A 22,535-nucleotide genomic window follows, 5' to 3' on the forward strand; every position below is an offset into this window, starting at 1 on the left:
GGGGGGTGTACCTGCACAGTCTGACTCTATCCAATCAGTGCTTCCATTATCATCTTATGCAGGTACACACACCCAACTTGTTACCACCCATCTGTACCCTTACTGCAGACTGCTAGCAATTCATTCATAACTTGTAGTGGAAAAAATAAAGGGATGGCACAACATTGAGTCGTAAGAATAGATGCTCCAGAATTTTTATTACATGGGGAATGCATGAAGATATTAAAACAGGCATGTCCGGAGTGATGAAAGGTCCTCTTTAAGTTAAACCTCCTATCTTTATAGTGGTTGGAGCTCTGGTTTTTTTCTGACTGATACACTGGTCCAAATCCCCTGCATAGCCATGCTTTGAAATTAATTGAACTCAATAATAACACACTGGGTCAGATTTACTATTGAAAATGCACCAGTGTTTTGCCCATTTTGCACCAAGAAAACTGTCATGCATGCGTTTTACACAACTGGTTTACACCCTTTTTAAAAAAAAACCAAACATTTTTTAATGACATTTTTAATAAATCTGACACAGTATGTGACAGAGGTTTACCCAGCCAAGATACTGTGCTTGGAGGATTATCATGCTGACCAATCAAGTCCTAGCTGGTTGACCTATCAGTGAAACTAGAAGCCAAGCCGATCAGGTTCCTGGCTCAGTGTGTAATCCCAGAGCTAGGTGGAGGATTTAAGTCTGCTACTTGACTGGGATTGCATATAGTGTCCGTTTGTACTTCTGTGCCTGAATGCCAGACTGGCTTGCTTTGTATCAACCTTGGCTTGAATCTGGATTATATCCTCATCTGTTTATTTGGCTTTAACTGATGCTCCTAGTATTCTTACTTAACCCCTTGTCCTGGTTCTGACCCTGCTTATCTACTACTCTTTGGAGCCTGTTTATTCTGGTAGGTCTGCTTCTAGTGTTCTCGCACTGGCTTTCTACTACCTTACTCAGCAGACGTCACCTGAGTCCATAGCAGTCAAGTGCATTCGACCTTGCAGCAGGCTGTGATGAAGAACCTTGGGTTAACCTTAGATTCCTATAGACCAGAGTGGTCAATAAAGACTGGTAGCAGTTTCTGAGTTTGCTGGCTGTGATTCCAGATGGTGACCATAGTATTTCCTCCCAGTATGATATCATCTTCTTAGGTCCTTCCAGTGGTGGCAGGATTTTATCATACAGCATGACTATGCAGAATATTTGGATATCATAAAAAACAGAGCTCCAACCACTATAAAGATAGGTTAAGACATAAAGCAGCACAAAATGTTAGCTCTAAAAATGACATTGTGTTAAAGGTAGATAATGACTCCATCAAAATGTACACATTACGTAAAGCTGCTTCAAGTACATTCATTTGAAAGTCATTAGTAGTGTCTTTTATCATTATTGCTATAATAACTGCTTTTTATTTTTTTTATTTTTTGTAGGTTCTTGCAATATGTCCCAAGGACATGAGAGCAGACATCTGTGTGCATCTGAACAGGAAAGTTTTTAATGAGCATCCAGCTTTCCGTCTTGCTAGTGACGGCTGCCTACGTGCTTTGGCAGTGGAGTTTCAAACAATTCATTGCGCTCCAGGTGATCTCATCTACCATGCCGGCGAAAGTGTGGATGCTCTCTGTTTTGTGGTGTCAGGATCACTGGAAGTCATCCAAGATGAAGAAGTGGTAGCCATACTAGGTAAGGCAAACCTTGAACTACACATTGACCTTCACAGCGGTGCCCACATGTGAATGTGAAACATTTCACCAAAAAGTTTTACTATATTTACTCCAAGAGAACAGCACAAAATTTTGAAGTCCATCTACTGTACTAAAGATCTAAATGTGCTCATACACATTAGATTGAGGTTACCCAAACCCAACAATTTTGCTGTGAACAGCCAACCATCTAATGCTTATTAGATGTTGGGGGTAGTGATGAGCGGCAGGGGTCATATTCGAATTCGCAATATTTCACAAATATTTTGTAGAATATTCGTTGAATATTCGCAAGGTCGAATATTTGTTATATTCTTCGAAAAATCGGCAAGGTGATGATCGTGTAAAATGCAAATTTTCGTAATGCTAATTTTTTTCGCACATTTTTCAATTGCCGAGTAAAAACATGATTCCTCCCTGCTTCTTGCTTGTGGGCCAATGAGTCATAGCACTATATCAAATATATTCCTTTTTTCAAATATTCATAATATTCTAAAACAAGAATATATAGCAATATAGCAAATATTTGGAAAAAAAAACGAATATAGAGAAATTTTGCTAATATAGTGCTATAATCATTTTTTTTAAAGTTGTAAATTTTTTCCAATCTGAACTTCAGATGAGAAAAAAATTGCAACTATTAGACAAAGAAGATTATAGCACTATATTAGCTAAATTGCTCTATATTAGTTTTTTTTAGAATATTAGCTATATTGCTATATATTCTTGTTTTAGAATATTACAAATATTTGAAAAAACAAATATATTCGATATAGTGCTATATATTAGTTTTTTAGAATATTGATCATTTTTCCCATCTAAAGTCATGATTCCTCCCTGCTTCTTGCTTGTGGGCCAATGAGTCATTGGCCCACAAACAAGAAGCAGGGAGGAATCATGTTTTTACTCATCAATTGAAAAATTTGCGATAAAAATTAGCATTACGAAAATTCGCTATCAACACTACTCCTAAAGTCAAAGATACTGCAGCCTTGTCATTGGCCCACAATCTAGAAGCAGGGAGGGATCGTGTGTACTGATAAAAAATAAAATAAAATCAAATATTCAAAATTACAAATATATATCACTATATTCTAAATATTCGCGAATTTTCTAAGTACCTATATTCGTGATGAAAATTTGCAATTCAAATATTCGTGATCAACACTAGTTGGGGACAGAAAGAATTGAGCATGTTATAGCAAGAGGTGTCTGTATATTCCTTTCTCCCCAACTTGAGAGCACATTCACAATCGAATCAACATTAGGGGGATGGGAAGAATGGGTATTGTCTGACAGCTCTTGAAGGTGCATGGTCACGTTAAGCCATGTACCAGCCATGTTGTTTTTTTCTCAAAAGTGTCAATTGCAGAATTAGAAAATTTGCCCAGCAAGGTCTGAGGTACATAGACAGGTTTAGTAGCACCTTCAAAAAATTGCCTGAGATTAGTGATCTCCATGAACTTACAGGACAACTCCAAAACTTGAATGGACACTGCATAGTGTCCTTCTTATCTGAACAGTGCCATGTTCTCAGCAGTCCCATGTCCACTGCAGTATTTACAGTGTAGCATTAACTGTCCTGTAGCAATAACTGTGTTAGTTCCAAAAGTTATTCTCACAAAATGTGCCATTACTCTATCCAAAACCCCCCACATATCTTATTGATAAATGCAAGAACATCTAGAACTTAGTCTACATTATTTATTATACTCTCTGGCCCTAAATGTAAAGATTTATCCAAGGTTATCCAGTCAAGAATGTGCTGGGATTAGTTTGAGCCTTTAGTTATGATGAAACCTGTTCAGTCCTATAATGTATTGGAGTTTGGACACATTCACAGGTCAGGACATCACACAATCTCATCTTCTATTACCATTAGATTATATAAAAAATACATGTCCAAAAACTAACAGAAAAAGCAAAAACCTTCTGAAACTATACTGAAGAATTTCATGTGCAGCGATGGGAGTGGTGGTTGTGGCCCCAAGGGTGGTACTGAGTGGTACTCACAGTGGAATTCTTTCCTCTGGTTCTCCTTGGGGCCGTGCAGTGACTGGAGGACGCACCTTTTCTTTCCTTGGGGCACGCCCTGGTATTGCAGTTCCGGCCTAGTGGTAATTAGGAGGCCAGTTGGTATCAATAAATAAGTCTCTCTTTACTGAAGTGCAGAATAGAAGCAGTAGTACATCCAGCAATAGCAAGGTGCAGTTCCAAGGCATATAGCAAAGTGCAATCATCCCCTATAACAGTATACGGACAATAGCAGATGAAGTTTCTCTGAGCTTGGCCTAGCTTGCACATGTAGGTTCTCACTGTAACACAGCTTGAACTCAACTCACTGAACTAACCAGAGGGCGGCCCCTGGTCCATTTCCTGGCAACTTAAAGGAAATGTGTCATCAGAAAATGACCTGTTGTTTAAATCATGTTTTTATGTTTCAAATATTTTTAAATAATTTTTGATTATATTATTTTTAGTTTTCCGTGTCAATATCTATAGTTATACAAAAGTATTTATAAAAAAAACATAAAATCCTGCAGTTTTTGCACTTGCCGCTAAGCCTAATGATAGGCGCCACTTCTTGGTCTGTACAGATCACTTTGCTGCAGTTACCTGCTTATCTATACACAGAGGTGATATCATTACAGGCAGGATTAAAATGACAGATAAGACAGGATCCACCATTCACAATAAGTGATTGTCACATCTTCTCTTCTTTTCTTGTACAATGACCTCTGCACAGGTCACAGAGCATGCCCAGAAAACTCTTCCATAGAAAACAATGAGGTCGGCTCCAGAGCATTGTGTCTATGGACCATGGGGCTGCTCTAAAGCAATTTTCCTAATGCTTTCTAAATACAAGCAAGAGGGCCGCCTCCATAATCATGTTCAGGAAACAGAATAAAAAATCTGTAATCAGAAAATAAAAAGAGATTCGAAAAAAAGAATATCTGTTACTACCTGGTTTTAAATGTCAGATAAAAATTTTGGTGACACATTTCCTTTAATAGCATAAGCCAAGGATTTAACCCTTAATTGTCCATACAGTGCTGTTAGGTACACAAATGCAACAAATTACAACATTTAACTTGGCAATGTAACATTACAACAGTTAACCCTTTGCAATGACCCTGCTCTTGGGTACTGCACACGTGTATACTGGATTCCCTTAGGCCCCTTTCACACGGGCGAGTATTCTGCGCGGATGCGATGCTTGAGTTGAACTCATTGCACCCACACTGAATACCGACCCATTCATTTCTATGGGGCTGTTCACATGAGCAGTGATTTTTACATGGTTATAAGGGAAAATAATAGCATTCTGAATACAGAATGCATAGTATAATAGTGCTGGAGGGGTTAAAAAAAATAAAAAATAATTTAACTCACCTTAATCCATTTGCTCGCACAGCCCGGCATCTCCTTCTGTCTTGATCTTAGCTGTGTGTAGCAACAAGGACCTTTGGTGACGTCACAGTCATCACATGATCCATCACATGATCTTTTACCATGGTGATGGATCATGTGATGACCGGAGTGACGTCACCACAGGTCCTGTTCAGCAAAGGAGACAGAAGAGATGCCGGGCTACGCGATCAAGTGGACTAAGGTGAGTTAAATTATTATTTTATTTTATTTTTTTAACCCCTCCAGCGCTATTGTACTATGCATTCTGTATTCAAAATGCTATTATTTTCCCTTATAACCATGTTATAAGGGAAAATAATACAATCTACAGAACACCGATCCCAGACCCGAACTTCTGTGAAGAAGTTCGGGTTTGGGTACCAAACATGCGCGATTTTTCTCACGCCAGTGCAAAACACATGATGGTGTTCCCGCAACGCACCCGCACATGTTTCCGCAACGGCCGTGTGAAAGAGGCCTTAGACTTTCTTGTTATTTTGGAAGTGGTAAAGTGGGCATACATATTACAGAAACGTAAGCTTATTTTGGTATGATAGGCTCATTATTTAATGTGTATACCAAGGGTCTCTCGACTGTTGGATTTCATGGATGCATGTCTAAGCATGCATGTCTATAGGGGGTTGTTAGGAGGACCAACCACTATAAAAAATATATAGGAACCTGAAAACTTTAATAGTTCCCAACAAACTTGTAAATAGTGGAGACGACTTATAGGAGAACTGAGAATTTGGTAATGAGCAGTAATTCGGTTCAGCGCAGATCATTGTTCTTTCTAGATTTTGGGAGTCATTGAAGCAAATTGTGCAGCAGACAATACGACCGTCTGGATGACTGATGTGTAGATGTTCCTTCAAGCCTCGCTGCATCGCAACATGTTGGATTTCTCTCTTTAATAGAAACTTGTTCTCTTATTATTTGGCTGTTTGTGCCTTTAAACGAGTATAATTGGCAGGCGTTAAGATGAAGCGCTTGATATTTGGGCGAGCGGAGCGCATTTATCTAATAAACATAATTATGTCAGAAGTTGATATATTGGGATTCTGGTCGGTGTGGGCTTGAGGACATGAGTGATAGACTGAGCCATACCAGGCAATTTGTTACTGCTGACACAGGCTATGGGGGTCCGGTGAGATGTCCTTTTTGAATAAATGTTGCAGAACGTCATGCTTTATTGGGTTCTTAAAAGTAAATTCTATTAAGCTTGATATTTATAGACATCGTGAGCATGACTTAATAGCAACCAATCTGTGTATTAAAGGGGTTGTCCACGACGAGGGAGAAAAAAAAATATCTGGTTTGTTTTTCGGAAAGTAACACACTTCTCTATGGATGTTGTCTAGTATTGCCGATTAGCCTCATTCCCTTGATAAACTGCAATACCAGATACAGCCTATAGATAAGAGTGGCACTGTTTAGCGATAAGAAATTATACCTCTATTCTTAGTCCTGGAAAACCTGTATAAAGGTGTCTCCACACATAGGGGAGATTTATCAGGTGTCCACGGCTTCAAAAAGTTGAGAAGTAGCAAAGTTTGGAGCAAGTCCTGGTTTGTGACATTTTGTTTTTTTTCCAACACTCTTGGCACTTTTCCAAAAAGTGGGCAGAAGGTGCTGGGCCTCCGGCAGGAGGATCGCTGCTTGATTGATATAAAAACATGTGCGCCATAAAACCAGCGCACATTACACTGGAATTTCAGTTCTGGCTCACGAGCAGCCTATCATGCGCGCGCCTCTTAATAATTGTGGTGAATTTCATGCCAGCATGACAAATTAAAACCGACGTACAGAATAAATCTCCCCCATAGTCTTTTGTAAGCATTTATATTATTTTTGCTGCTTTTTACACCTTTATATGCAGTCAGATGTTACTTTAAAGAGCATCTGTGGGCAAGATCAACCCCATTAAATCAAATATGTTGCCCGGCTGGTAAGGTTGATTCTGCCTATTAAAATGATATCTGTCTTGTAGAAATAGTTGTTTCTAAGATTTTTATTTATTTATAAGTAGTGATGGATGAACATCGGCTGGGACGATCAAATGTTTGCGAACGGTGCATTCGCGGCGGGCCCTATTGACTTTAATGGCAGGCGAACCTGAAAAACCTTCAGGTCATATTTGCAGCCACCAAATACTTACTATAAGTCCACAAATAGTTCCACAATATGGACAGCGACATACCAGAGGGGGATCAATGGCAAAAATTCCCACAAAAAATATGTATTTTAATCAGGGGCCATTTTTATGCGTCTTAAAGGGAAACTCTCAAAAATGTGCCCTGCTGGAGCATAGAAAATTGGTATTTTAGGCCACGGGAGTACAGGCCCCAAAAATTAGGCATTCACCTGACAGAAAAGAACAAGTGATTATGTGGCTGGAGGTACAATAGGCGGTCACTGAATAACAATTTTACTGTAGGCCAGGGGAGTACAGGGCGCAAAAATTAGGCATTCATCTGACGGTAGCAGTGGAAAAGGAGGAGTCAGCTGAGGAGGAGAAGAAGAGGCAGGCATGCAATCCGTGGCGGTAACACCAAATCCACACGGGTGTCACGGGTTACATGCTTGACGGCCGTCAGAAGGTTCACCCAGTGGGCAGAAAAAGTTATGTACCTTCCCTGCCCATGTTTGCTAGACCACGTGTTCGTGGTCAGATGTATCTTGGCACCGACACTGTGTGCCAGAGATATATTCACTTGCTGCTGAACGTGGCCATCAAGCTCTGGGATGCCCTTCTGGTAGAAATATTTCCTTCTGGGGACTTTCCATTGCGGTGTCCTATGGCCACAAATTTTCTAAAGGCCTCTGAGTCCACAAATTTATATGGCAGTAGTTGACGGGCTAGCAGTTCCAACAAGCCAGCGTCAGCCATTGGGCAAGAGGGTTATCCAGCATCATCAACTATTTACGCTCGAACATTTGGGCCACAGAAGCCTGCCTTCTGCCAGATGAACGCGACGATGGCACGGTGAAAGGTGGAGGACAAATGGGAGAAAAGAGGAGAAGGAGAAGAGGCAGGACATGGAGCGCCGGGAGTGTGACTTTGTAAGTTCTGACGGCGTTGCTCCCACTGAGCTCGGTGATGGGAGGCCAGGTGCCTTCTTAAGGCGGTTATCCCTAGGCGATTGTTGGGCTTACCACGACTTATGCGTTGACAGCAAAGGCTCCAGATGGCAACACTATTGTCAGCAGCTGACACTTTAAAAAAAGCCCGCACTGCGGAGCCATGTGCCGGTGTCCTAGGAGCTCAAGATGTGACCGTGCATGGTGGATGGCTCGCTCCAGATACGTTTGAAGTCTGCTTTTTGCCTCTGGTGCGCTACGAGTTCTGCCTGCTTCTCCTCTTTCTACTCACTATCTGCTGCTCTGTCTCTCCCTCTGAACTCTCCTCCTCTTCCTCTATTGTGGGCACCCACGTGATGTCCATCGACACGTCATCATCGTCACTTTCACCACCACTGACATTAGAGATCTCGGAGTAGGCAGGAACAGCTGGGACCACCCTCCTTGGGCTAATCTGGGTACTGTTGTCAGACCGCTGGGTGGCAGCCGTTGCTACCTTCTCTTCCTCATCCAATGCCAATAATGGCTGCACATCGGTAAGGTCTGGGAATGGATGGGAAATAATTCCTCTGACTCGAGTAGAGGGGCTATGGTGGTGGTGGTGTCTTTGGATGTGCACACAGCAGAGAGTGAGGAGGGTGAAGAAGCGGAAATCTGAGTGAGCCACTCAACCAACTCTCATGCGTCCTTTGACGTAATCGCACACACCTTCTTCAACTTCCCACTTAGGCTCCGGCCTGGTGCACCTGCCCAACCCCTACCACCCCTGCAGAATGGCCTGCCTAGATTCCCTAGAGAAGAGCAGTATTTGTGGAAGCAGGTATATTGCAGGCCTCAATAAGTATTTGATGGAAGCTGGTATATCAAACCCCTTAATCAGTATTTTGTGGAAGCAGGTATATCATACCCCTTAATCAGTATTTTGTGGAAGCAGGTATATCAATCCCCTTTATTCAGTATTTTGTGGAAGAAGGTATATAGAACCTCTTAATCAATATTTGGTGGAAGCAGGTATATCGCTCCCCTTAATCTGTATTTTGTGGAAGCAGGTATATCAAACCCTGTAATCAGTATTTTGTGGAAGCGGGTATATCGCACCCCTCAATCAGTATTTTGTGGAAACAGGTATATAGAACCCCTTAATCAATATTTTGTGGAAGCAGGTATATCAAACCCTTTAATCAGTATTTTGTGGAAGGAGGTATATCGCACCCCTCAATCAGTATTTTGTGGAAGTAGGTATATAGAACCCCTTAATCAATATTTGGTGGAAGCTGGTATTTCGCACCACTCAATCTGTATTTTGTGGAAGCAGGTTTATCAAACCCCTTATTCAGTATTTTGCGGAAGCAGGTATATCGCGCCTCTCAATCAATATTTTGTGGAAGCAGGTATATCGCTCCCTTAATCAATATTTTGTGGAAGCAGGTATATAAAACCCCTTAATCAGTATTTTGTGGAAGCAGGTATATCAATCACCTTACTCAGTATTTTGTGGAAGCAGGTATATAGAACTCCTTAGTTAATATTTGGTGGAAGCAGGTATATCGCACCCCTCAATCAGTATTTTGCGGAAGAAGGTATATCGCACCCCTCAATCAGTATTTTGTGGAAGCAGGTTTATCAAACCCCTCAATCAGTATTTTGTGGAAGCAGATTTTTAGAACCCCTTAATCAATATTTGGTGGAAGCAGGTATATCACACCCCTTAATCAGTATTTTGAGGAAGCAGGTATATCGCAGGCCTCAATCAATATTTTGTGGAAGCAGGTATATCGCACCCCTTAATTAGTATTTTGTGGTATATCAGACCCCTTAAACAGTATTTTGTGGAAGCAGGTATATCAAACCCCTCAATTCTTTTTTTTTGGGGCAACAGGTATATCACACCCTTTGCAAATAGTTGTTCCATTAGCGCTTGTCCCTCTATATACCTGCGGTACCGCAGCAGAAACGCACACAACTGCTGCACAATACATATGCACTATATTCTTTCTACAAACCGGATTCCAGAAAAGTTGGGACACTATACAAATCATGAATAAAAAATGAATGCAATGATGTGGAGGTGCCAACTTCTAATTTTTTATTCAGAATAGAACATAAATCACGGAACAAAAGTTTAAACTGAGAAAATGTACAATTTTAAGGGAAAAATATGTTGAATCAGAATTTCATGGTGTCAACAAATCCCCAAAAAGTTGGGACAAGGCCATTTTCACCACTGTGTGGCATCTCCCCTTCTTCTTACAACACTCAACAGACGTCTGGGGACCGAGGAGACCAGTTTCTCAAGTTTAGAAATAGGAATGCTCTCCCATTCTTGTCTAATACAGGCCTCTAACTGTTCAATCGTCTTGGGCCTTCTTTGTTGCACCTTCCTCCTTATGATGCGCCAAATGTTCTCTATAGGTGAAAGATCTGGACTGCAGACTGGCCATTTCAGTACCCGGATCCTTCTCCTACGCAGCCATGATGTTGTGATTGATGCAGAATGTGGTCTGGCATTATCTTGTTAAAAAATGCAGGGTCTTCCCTGAAAGAGATGACGTCTGGATGGGAGCATATGTTGTTCTAGAACCTGAATATATTTTTCTGCATTGATGGTGCCTTTCCAGACATGCAAGCTGCCCATGCCACACGCACTCATGCAACCCCATACCATCAGAGATGCAGGCTTCTGAACTGAGCGTTAATAACAACTTGGCTTGTCCTTGTCCTCTTTGGTCCGGATGACATGGCGATTTCCAAAAAGAACTTCGAATCGTGACTCGTCTGACCACAGAACAGTCTTCCATTTTGCCACACTCCATTTTAAATGATCCCTGGCCCAGTGAAAACGCCTGAGCTTGTGGATTTGCTTAGAAATGGCTTCTTCTTTGCACTGTAGAGTTTCAGCTGGCAACGGCGGATGGCACGGTGGATTGTGTTCACTGACAATGGTTTCTGGAAGTATTCCTGAGCCCATTCTGTGATTTCCTTTACAGTAGCATTCCTGTTTGTGGTGCAGTGTCGTTTAAGGGCCCGGAGATCACGGGCATCCAGTATGCTTTTACGGCCTTGACCCTTACGCACAGAGATTGTTCCAGATTCTCTGAATCTTCGGATGATGTTATGCACAGTTGATGATGATAGATGCAAAGTCTTTGCAATTTTTCGCTGGGTAACACCTTTCTGATATTGCTCCACTATCTTTCTGCGCAACATTGTGGGAATTGGTGATCCTCTACCCATCTTGGCTTCTGAGAGACACTGCCACTCTGAGAAGCTCTTTTTATACCCAATCATGTTGCCAATTGACCTAATTAGTGTTAATTGGTCTTCCAGCTCTTCGTTATGCTCAAATTTACTTTTTCCAGCCTCTTATTGCTACTTGTCCCAACTTTTTGGGGATTTGTTGACACCATGAAATTTTGAATCAACGTATTTTTCCTTTAAAATGATGCATTTACTCGGATTAAACGTTTGATCTGTCATCTACGCTCTATTACAAATAAAATATTGACATTTGCCATCTCCACATCATTGCATTCAGTTTTTATTCACAATTTGTTTAGTGTCCCAACTTTTTGGGAATCCGGTTTGTATGTTAGAAAGTATATTATAGGTATATCACACCCCTCAATCAGTTTTTATTGGGGCAACAGGTATATCACACCAGTTGCAATTAGTTACTCCAATAGCGTTTGTCCCTCTATCTAGCTGCGGTATCGCAGCAGAACCGCACACAACTGCTGCACAACACAAATGCACTATTGTATACTTTCTATGTTATATAAGTATATCACACCCATCAGTATATCACACCTATCGATAGCACACCTATACCAGTCCTTAAAATGACTTTTGTGGCCTTATTAGCTAGCGTTTGGTGTCCCTAACAGTTTGTCCCTGCTCCACAAAGCAACCTCTCCATACACTGGCAAAACACAGAATGTAAAATGGCTGCCAGATCGGGTTCTGTTATAGGGTGGGGGTGTGTCCATGTGCTGAAACGTCTCAATTGGCTGTCCTGTCCTCCCTGATGGATGTGTCATGGGTCAAAGTTTGGCGCAATGTAAAAGAATATGGCGCATGCGAACATCGCCATATGTTCGCATGTTCGGCGAATCGTGAACGAGCAAAGTTCACCTCGAAACGACCGCCGGGCGAACCGCAAGGCCATCTCTATTTATGAGGTCTTCAGTGCACCATGGTGCGGGGCTTGACCGCTCTGTGCATCTTTGCTCTGTGCATCTTTCCAGTGGTGGTCATGCCCCTCAGTGTTCTAAAGCCCTCGTATTTATAAAAAATATGGGGGTCATTTATTATGCAGAAATACGCCTATATTAGGTGTATTTCTGGCGCAGATTGTGCCTCTGCATAGTTTCGGGGTTTTTAAATACAGATGTGGTCCGTGTGCATGGATGTGGACAGCACACAGATGACATCTGTGTGCTGTCTGCATTTTTTTGCATCCCCATAGATTTGAATGCGTGTGATCTGCGAAAATTGTAAATCGGACATGGAACGAAAATACAGTCAGGTGAATGTAGCCTTAGGCCTCTTTCACACTACAGTATGTCCATTTCAGTGTTTTGCGGTCCGTTTTTCACGGATCCGTTGTTCCGTTTTTTTGCTTCCGTTGTGGTTCCGTTTCCGTTCCGTTCCGTTTTTCCGTATGGCATATACAGTATACAGTAATTACATTGAAAAAATTGGGCTGGGCATAACATTTTCAATAGATGGTTCCGCAAAAAACGGAACGGATACGGAAGACATACGGATGCATTTTTGCGGACCCATTGACTTGAATGGAGCCACGGACCACGATTTGCGGCCAAATATAGGACATGTTCTATCTTTTAACGGAACGGCAAAACGGAAATACGGAAACGGAATGCATACGGAACACATTCCGTTTTTTTTGCGGAACCATTGAAATACGGAACGCAAAAAACGGACTGCAAAACGGAAAAAAAAAAACGGTAGTGTGGAAGAGGCCTTATTCTGTCTTTTTCCCTTAGGCATCTCTATAGGAGTTTAAAATATTTGTTTAAATGTTGCAATAAAAATGAAACGCTTAAAAAATGCAGCAAAAAAGAAAAAAGAAAAAAAAAACTGTGATGGAAGCCTTATGGCTGCAGGGAATGCCAGGATTTACGACAAACTAGTGGGCTGTTGGGTGGCTGGACCATGGGTGCATATGGGGGGTGCAGAGGCTGCAGTAAGAACAGGGCCCTCGTGCTTGAAGGGGTCCAGAGGGCGTCTTGTTGCAGAATTTTCTACGCCCCTTTCTATCATATGTATCTCCATATCTAAAGTCTGTCGTCTATAAAGACATTGACAAATGCAGTGACTGGGGCGGCATATGCTGAGCATAATTCGATTTTAGGTTTACAGTCTGAAAGTGAGTAACACCATTAAAGCAAAGAGCTCTTTAGCTGTTCTGCAGCCGGGAAGGTGTTCTGATTATTTATGTTTCACTTAACTAACCGCTGTCCCCGGTCGCCTCTTCTCACTGCAATCTGCCTCCCGCCAACACGTCTCCACATTTTCTTGCAGTTCAAACAGCTCTGATAAAAATGCCTTTAAGTGGATTTTACATGTGATATATACAGTCACATCTTTTATACAAGCACAATGATAACACACTATTCTTAATGCAGAAAAAGAATGTACAGATTTAGCAGTGCTGAATTTGTCGACTTAGCTCAGTTGGTTTACCTGCATTGGTTTAGATGGCACATACTACAAAATCAGCACTGCCACATCTCTATGCATGTTCACCTATAGTAATTGTAGTGTTAAATCCAGCAATCGACTTGTATAATAAAATCTTCAAACTTTACAAAATGTGTCTATTAGAAACCATCATGAGCAGAGAGGGCATTTCAGACCTCAGTGGGTCATTAGTCTTGCCCAGTTGTGCCTTGGTGCAGCTCTGCTCCACTATCACTCATTGGGACTGCACCCTAAGGTCAGTTGCATGACGGAGGGGCTCAGTTGGCTAAATTAATGCAACCAAGATGCTTGAGCAGGGGCGGACATGGGAACTTAAAGTGGCCCTGGAAAAAATATTAAAAGTGGCCCCGTTTTGTAGTCGGGTCCAAATTGATGGATAGGCAGGGCCAGCAATACCATATTGTGGCACATTATACCACCCCAACAGAGCCAAATACCACAGTAGAGATCGCCTTGAGGTTCGCCCGGCTGTCGTTTCGCGGCGAACTTTGCGTGTTCGCAATTCGCCGAACATGCAAACATATGGAGAAATTCGTGCCCGACATATTCTTTTACATTATGAAGAACTTTGACCCATGACACATCCAATTGAGGACAGCCAATTGAGACATTTCAGCACATGGACGTACCCCCTACCTTATAAATAAACCTGATCTGGCCTCCATTTTACATTCAGTGTTTTGCCAGTGTAGGGGGAGGTTGCTGTGTGGAGCAGGGACAGGCTGTTAGGGACACAAAACGCTAGCTAATAGGGCCACAAAAGTCATTTTAAGGACTGGTATAGGTGTGCTATCTATATGTGTGATACACAGAGGGGTGCGATATACTTATAATATACTTTTATAATGAGTCAAAAACACATAGATCTATATAGTGATCACCTGGAAGTCAGGGGCCTATTTTTATATAGGGTAAGGTTCCGGACGGGGTCGCTCTTATCAGGGCGGGTGGTCTGTGGTTAGGCTATCAGGGCCAGAATAGCACCCCTATGTAGGGCGATATCAGGGACAGTTCTTTGCCCACCCTGTCCTTCAATACCACATCATCATCTAGCCCAGGGATAGATAAGTTTTTGCTTTCCCTCCGGGATTCATGGATGTGCACTGGAACCCCCCGGATTGTGGTAGGACATATGGTTTCTGATTTAGGTGCCGCCGAGCACTTGTTATTGCCTACCACATATGCTTTTTGCTTAAAGGGGTTCTGCACTTTGTTTTAACGGATGATCTATTGCTGGTTCTGATCAGTTTTTCAAGCCAAACCAGGTAGGAGAAGTATAAGTCTATTTCTTCTGAATCCCTGACAGCTACATTAAAAACTGGCTTTTAAAAAAAATATATATATGCCGTATGTAACTATCTTAAAACTATTGAAGAACTTGCATTTCTCGCAAACCACAGTGGTTGATAACAGAGCGCATACGTGTGCCTTCACCTGCAAAACTAAGGGAGGTGAGGTAGACTTTATGGTTAATTCTTGCTTCCTAAAATAATTGATCCAGATGGATCCACTCGTGCTGCTCCAGTATGAGACCTGATGATATTTGTGTTTTCTGTCTCGTCGGCAATAGCTGAGCTGCAATTTGCTAAACGCTTCTAGAGCCGATATAAATGACATAATTACATGTTTGAGGAAGGATCCAATTTAGAAAACTCTTCAATCCCAGAGCAGCCTGTCTGTAAATACACGTAATAAATTACACTTCTGCTACATAGCTTTCAGTAAACTGGCAGCTCGTTTCCGAATTTCAATGATTTTTTCATCATTTATATTGATAACACATGTTTTTCCCAGGTGTTGTATATGCAGATATAGCAGAACTCAGTTTGTCAATGAACTTACAGGTGCCCTCAAGAAAAGCTGCAAGAGATTTCAGACCACCTTTACCAGCTGAGTATGCCTTAAAGGCCGCGTGTCCGCAGGATCAACCCTAACAAACCAGGCATATTGCCAGGTAGGGTTGGTCCTGCTAATTAAAATGATACCTGTCTTGTGAAAATCGGTTGCGTCATTGCCGAGAAAAAAAACTTTTATTCTTGATGCATATGAGGGCTTCAGTGCATTGAAAGGTGAAGCTTTCATTTGCATAAAGAATAAAAAAAAAATTCTCTTGAACACAACAGTTTTTCAAAAAACGGGTATCCTTTCGATCAGCAGGATCCAACCTACAAGGCAGCATGTCTGATATAAATACTCCTCTCCAGAGTAGATAAAGAGGCTCTCTTGCTCTGAGGAGCGTAGTGTGACCATAAATTAGACCATTGGGTTCAATAGCAGCTGTGTACATTTATACAGAAGCCTCAAAATAAGGAAAATGTAGACATGCCAGTTGTTGGACCCCCGATGTAGACATGCCAGTTGTTGGACCCCCGATGTCCACAAAGAGACATTTGCAATGTGGACATCCCCTTTTATAAATGGTTACACTACTTTTAGCTATAGCACTTACAGTCAATCATTTTCATAATTTGATATGTCTTCTGCATCCCTATTAACTCTTTAGTTTTAAAAGGGCCAAGGAATTGGCAAGTAGCTTTAAGGTTTTTCATGTTTTCGCAGGGAAGGGGGATGTGTTTGGAGATGTATTCTGGAAGGAGACCACTCTTGCTCATGCCTGCGCCAATGTACGAGCGCTTACCTACTGTGATCTACACATCATCAAGAGAGAAGCTTTGCTGAAAGTCCTAGACTTCTACACGGCCTTCGCTAACTCCTTCTCCAGGAACCTCACATTGACCTGCAACCTGAGAAAACGGGTAAAGTCTTATCCAGTCTACATGTGTCCAAATATCTATTATATATTATGTCCCTGAGAGCTGTAGGTAGGTGTTTCTTCAACCTGGGAAAAGCTACAGTATGATATATATACATGTACAGTATATCGTGAGGCTGTGATAGAAGAACGATAGGGGATCATTATTATATTTCCCAAGAGCCCTCTCATATGTGTACAAGGCCCTAGAAAGTTTATATGTCTTTCAGGGAAAGCTCTAAGGAATAAGGAACCCAGGAAAGCCCAGTATCCCTTGTAAAGAGTGGTGAGCTAAGGGTAGGTCCTGTTTTCGGACCTGGATTTTTATGGAATGATGGACAGGTTGGTAGTGGGGCCTATCATTTTTAGTGTTGAGCCAGCATGCTCGGCCGAACTGCTGTTCGGCTCAAGCATCGCTATGCTCGGCAGATCCGAGTGCTCGGCTGAATACTTTGGGTGCTCGAGTACATCTTAATACAATGAAAGTCAATGGGAGACCCGAGCATCAAACCAGGCACCCCCTGCTCTGAAGAAAACAGGGTGTCTGGTTCACAAAAAAAGGTTAGTCTCTCTCACAAGAGAAATTGATGGAAACCCAATCAAAATGGTTTAGAAACAGACTTAAGAGGATAGCTGGATGCATCTTAGACTACTATTATGTACGACATACATTAGACAACTGACACTGGGAAAGCTGGGTAATAACTCAGTGCAGATCGCAAATATTCTAATCGCTAATTTCTATTGTGAATTTTCCATGCAAAAGGCTACACTAATAAGCTTGTCATAAGACTCATAGTCTAATATTCTTGTCAGAAGACTATGAAACCAATAGATGGCGCTATTGAGTTATGATGTTATGAACAGCGCCATCTATTAGTAGTTTTCTGACAAAACTATTAGTCTACTCTTGTCATAAGACTGTGAAACCAATAGATGGCGCTGTTCATAACTCAATAGCACCATCTATCTGTCTTATGACAGCTGAAAAATAAAACAGATTCTGCTCATTTGCATGTCTTTTCCATATGCCCATGTTTATGCAAATGAGTTTTTACATGACAAAGCTGTATAGAAAGGTTATTAAATATTATGTTAGGACAATCAGAAAACGTTTTGTCGCCCTAATGATATTGATCTAGGTGCGCAGGTCCACCCAAGCCATCCAACAGATCTGAAGTAACTTTGAGACTTACTGGCTCTCAGTCAGATGAGAGCTGGTTTGGAATGTCTCATAGTGCACAAGGCTGCCATTGTAAGGTATGCTGGCTGTTATCTGTCTCATAGATAGATTGATGGCTTGCACATACCTGGCTTTTGGCATATAGCCTTTATGTGGTTGTCTATTGTATGTTGTATATAATAGGAGTCTAAGACGCATCCAGCTATGCTCTTAATGCTGTTTCCAAACCATTTTGATGGGGTTTCCATCAATTTCTAACCTTTTTTTATGAACCAGACACCCTCTTCTCTTCCGAGCAGGGGGTGCCTGGGGTTCTCCCATTGACGAATAGAGCACACGAGCACTTTGGTGCTCGCTCAACACTAATCATTTTCTTTGTATTACAGTCCACCTCATTACTGGGCTATTATATATAGAGAGCCTTCTGAGGAAACAGAACCTGTCTGGGGAAGCTGTTGCTATCCTCAAAGTAGACATTTGCTTTTGTTATGAGGTAAAACACATTAATGTAATTTTGTTCGAGTGGTTGGTAGTAAGCCACATGCATAGTCAGGGAAATGCATATGCTTAGTTAGCGCTCAGCCAAGCAGCAGTTGATTTGTGTTTTTGGCCTGATAGTATGTTGTTTTAATCCTCTTCTTTTCAGAGTATACAGCTTAGGGAGAACACTGACCTTCAACCTAATATCCTTGCACACACAACAGTTCCAGCCACAGTGCCCCCATAACAATGATAGCCACAGTCCCTCATAACAGACAGTCACAGTCCCTGATAAAGTGCAGGCTACATGCTATATGGTATGTTTCCATAATAGTTATTTGTAAAATCGTACCCTTAGTGAAATAAGGCAATGGCAAAAAAGTGATATAAGGACACTTTATCAAATTAATATGTGCGCCCTTACCAAAAACAGAAATTTTCAAAATCAAAAAATGTAAGGGCTTACCTGGGACTGCCCCAAACACACACTGTTTGGGTAAATTTGCATAACACATGTCCCTTTGGCCCCATGCACACTGCCGTGTTTCACAGCCGTGTGCAGGCCGTGGAACCGCGGCCTGGATCCCTCCTGAGAGCAGGAGCGCACGGTGTCATAGATCATACCAGTGTATTACTGTACTGTGCCGGCAGCAGGGAGCGCACGGCGTCATAGCAACCAGTGACGCCGTGCGCTCCTGCTCTCAGGAGGAATCCAGGCCGCGGTTCCACGGCCCGCACACGGCTGTGAAACACGGCAGTGTGCATGGGGCCTTTCATCCAGGTTTATGGCATTTTTCCAGCCAAATCAGGAGCCATTCATATTTATCAGATCTATATGTGCATACTTACCAAAATTAAAATGTTCAAAATCTGAAAATTTAAGTGCTTCCCTGGGACTGCCCCAAATACCCACTGCTTGGATAAATTTGCATAAAACATATCACTTTTATCCCGGTTTATGGCATTGTCCCAGCCAAATTGGGACTGTTACCATGTGTTAATATGTGGAGTGATTTCTTTAAAAAACTATAACTATAATGGGTTGCATGGATTTTTGGGCCACCTTAGGATCCAGGATCGCTCTTCACCGTTTAAAGCTATGCCCTTGTGAATGACCCCTTGCCGCATAAAGGATTAGATATGTTAATTTGAAGAGATCTATTACTTTTTCCTACTTATTATATTTGCTCCCAGGGCTTTAGGCTTTCGTAGGTTGGAATTCTGTGCGAACTTAGTGATGCAAGACGTCAATTTCATTTAACTGAAATCCCAAGGCTGTACAACAGCTCTGGTTTAAAGCTGAAAACTCCTACTATATGCAGTACATCAATCTTTCACTTTTTCCTCATTTCAGTGTGTTTGAAACTGATTAAAATCTTAAAACCGGCGTTTCTTTGGCTTGGGAATAGGATCATTACATTTGCTTCGAGGGAAGAAGCAGTGGGAAGTGGGTTTAATTAATTCTCAAGCACTAGATAGAAATGATTGCGTTGACACTAGGAAAATAAATCCACCCATTGGAGCTGGAGAGCCATTACTGGCTATTTGATTGTATTTTACTTCTGAACAAACAGTATGGTAGAGGGTCTTCAGATATACCAGTTGGTTCTGGATACCTTGAAGGTCATGGGAACAGGGGTCCCAGGCTATTATCTGGTGGAACACTCGACACTCTGTAATCTGAGCGGGAATCAAGCAGCAAAGTACTCCTTTTCCGGGCAGCGCTCCTTCAGGAACACTGAAGCATTACGCAATCGGTGGGATGTCGATATAATGCACATAGGTACTGACTTAGTCCTCCCAGTCAAGAGATGCTCTTGACTCTGGTTAATAGGGTCTGGAATGGGAGACCCCCTCTCAGAATTCCCTAATGAAGTGCTGGAAAATGTTTGTTTCAGAACAAAAAAAAAACTGCCAGCTGATCATCTAGCTTTTCTCACTTCCAGCTGAAGGAAGACATATCCATTCATTTTCCCAGCTGTAATGCATTATCATGCAAGGTTTGCCAGGGCACATGTCCCTTCTGGCATATAGCAGGGGTTCCTCTATGACATGCTCTTAGAGGTCATATGGACAGGGTTTGTCCAGATAGGACAGCCCTTTTAAAATAATGTCTTAATTTCTGAGTTTTTGGTAGATCAAGTCTTTATGATGCATTATGCTCCTACACATTAGGTTCTTTCTTATCTGTACACAAATTGATAACGATATTACATTTGTCGTGCAGGTATATGGTAGCCATTCTTGCCCAAGCTTCAGTTCCCAATGCATGTTACTGTTCCAGGACCAGAAATTAATCAGTTTCCAACTACATGAACTACATTGCTGATCACTTCCTGAGCACCAAGTGTCTAATTTATAGTCTCTCTACCATAGGACTGTCCAATAGAACATAACTATAGGATTGGCCTATAGTCATATAGGACTGTACTAAAGGATTCTTGCCCACTGGTGGTCACACATGCTCAGTTTACATTTTCAATGGTCCCCAGCATCGTCTTTGTTTGAAGCTGTGACATTTACAAAGAAAGAGCTAGAGCAAACAGGTCACCCTTTCTGAGAAAGGGCACGACCCTAAGAAAGGACATGCCTCCTGAGCTGCGGTTCCGAAATAAATCTAGCAGAACAATTGGAGCAATGAAGGAGAGATTTCTTGATCCATGTGAGGAAAGAGATTGTCGAGTTCTATTTGATGTCTGATTTAAATTTTTAACATCAATTATGGCATAACCCAATTTAAGGACTGTAATCATCTATTGGCGAAAGAGAAGAGCCGTTACAAAGAGTGTCTGTCTCTCTGGAGGACTGAGAACATCCATGCATTACACAGACAGAACATTTATTTTAATTGGAACCGAGTAATACTTCATTTCTCCTTTGGCAGCACTGTAGGGAAATTGAACACTGACCATTGGTGTTCTCAGGGACAGGACTTTGTTTATGATTGCATTTGACTCATTTTAGGCTTGAAATCATTTTTTCAAATGGTCTTTAAAAATATTCAGCGGCTTTGACATAAAGAGTTAACTTCTGCCATACTTTCACTTTGTGCTAGTCATCTAAAAACCCTTATCTCTAATTCTAAATAACTTTAAAACACTTATTTAAGCCACATTTTTATTAGAAAGATAAGAATTGATCTATAATGAGTGTTTATAAGGTCAGTAATCAGAGATAAGGAGCCATCAGCTTAGCTACCTGATGGAACACAGTGAAAACATAGCCTGGTACTAGAGAACCTCAAGGCTGTAAAGAGAAAGGGGCTCAACATTTATAATAAAGACCAATTGAAAATATATATTTTTAGCTCAAAATGGGTATACTGCAATAGTTCAGAAATTGCCCCCAAAGGTGTCCATAGGCTTTAAAAAAAAGAAAAAAAAAATTATTATTTTTTTAAACAAAAATACATAGAATAATCACTGTAGCTTCTTCTTAAGCAATTTATTAACTAGCAATTGCATTTTTTTAACTAAAATCACTTGTTAGCGAACTATTTAAAAAATAAAATATAAATACTTCTAGCTAAAATGCACATAGTTCCATTTTTAATGTATCTCCAAAATCATTTTAAAGTCACAGTACATGATGCTCTTCAGATGAATCGGATGTCCAGTAAAACTTGCAGTCACCTCTGACTATAAAATCCTGAGTGATGTGTGATGGTCTTTAGCTGTTTTGCTGTACGAGGCAGAAGCTCCTATTTTAGTTCTTCAGAAGAAATCTCTATCAAATAAATTAACTTTTAAGAATGAACAAAGAAAGTGACATTTTTGCAGAGCTGGCCTCCTATGAAACAGTAATTGCTTTTGTTTACAGTCTGGACCATTCATTAAGTTCACGATTACAGGACAGTTTTTTACATTTTCACTTAGAGGGTGTTTTCAATTAAGTAATGGAAAGGCTTTCCTTCATCCGTGGCAAACATTCATTTTGATGCCCTAATAATGTATAAAATACCCTGGCACTTGGCCAACAGTTGAACCCAACTGTATCACTGTCCTCAGCACGGTAATACAGTTGAATACCTTGGTAAGGCAGTATATTGTGTTGCACTGTGTAATTTAGTTCGGCTGGGGCGGTAATTTGTGCTTCACTACAGTATTGCACTCCCCACCTAATTACGGTATGTTGCCCTGCATTCTATCAATTCAGACCGCCTACAATATTGTCCAATTTTAGTTTTTTTTCCAGGGCCAATTACAT

At 41.3% G+C, this 22,535-nt stretch overlaps 1 protein-coding gene across 1 annotated transcript in view; it reads left to right on the top strand.

Annotated features, from left to right (window-relative positions):
- KCNH5 (potassium voltage-gated channel subfamily H member 5) overlaps positions 1 to 22,535 on the top strand; it is a 283,707-nt gene that overhangs the window by 247,854 nt on the left and 13,318 nt on the right. The window contains 2 exon segments of the mRNA XM_044272468.1: positions 1,426 to 1,678; positions 16,474 to 16,670. Coding sequence (XP_044128403.1) covers positions 1,426 to 1,678; positions 16,474 to 16,670 — 450 coding nt within the window.

Source organism: Bufo gargarizans, chromosome 11, assembly GCF_014858855.1.
Source record: "Bufo gargarizans isolate SCDJY-AF-19 chromosome 11, ASM1485885v1, whole genome shotgun sequence".
NCBI lineage: Eukaryota > Metazoa > Chordata > Amphibia > Anura > Bufonidae > Bufo > Bufo gargarizans.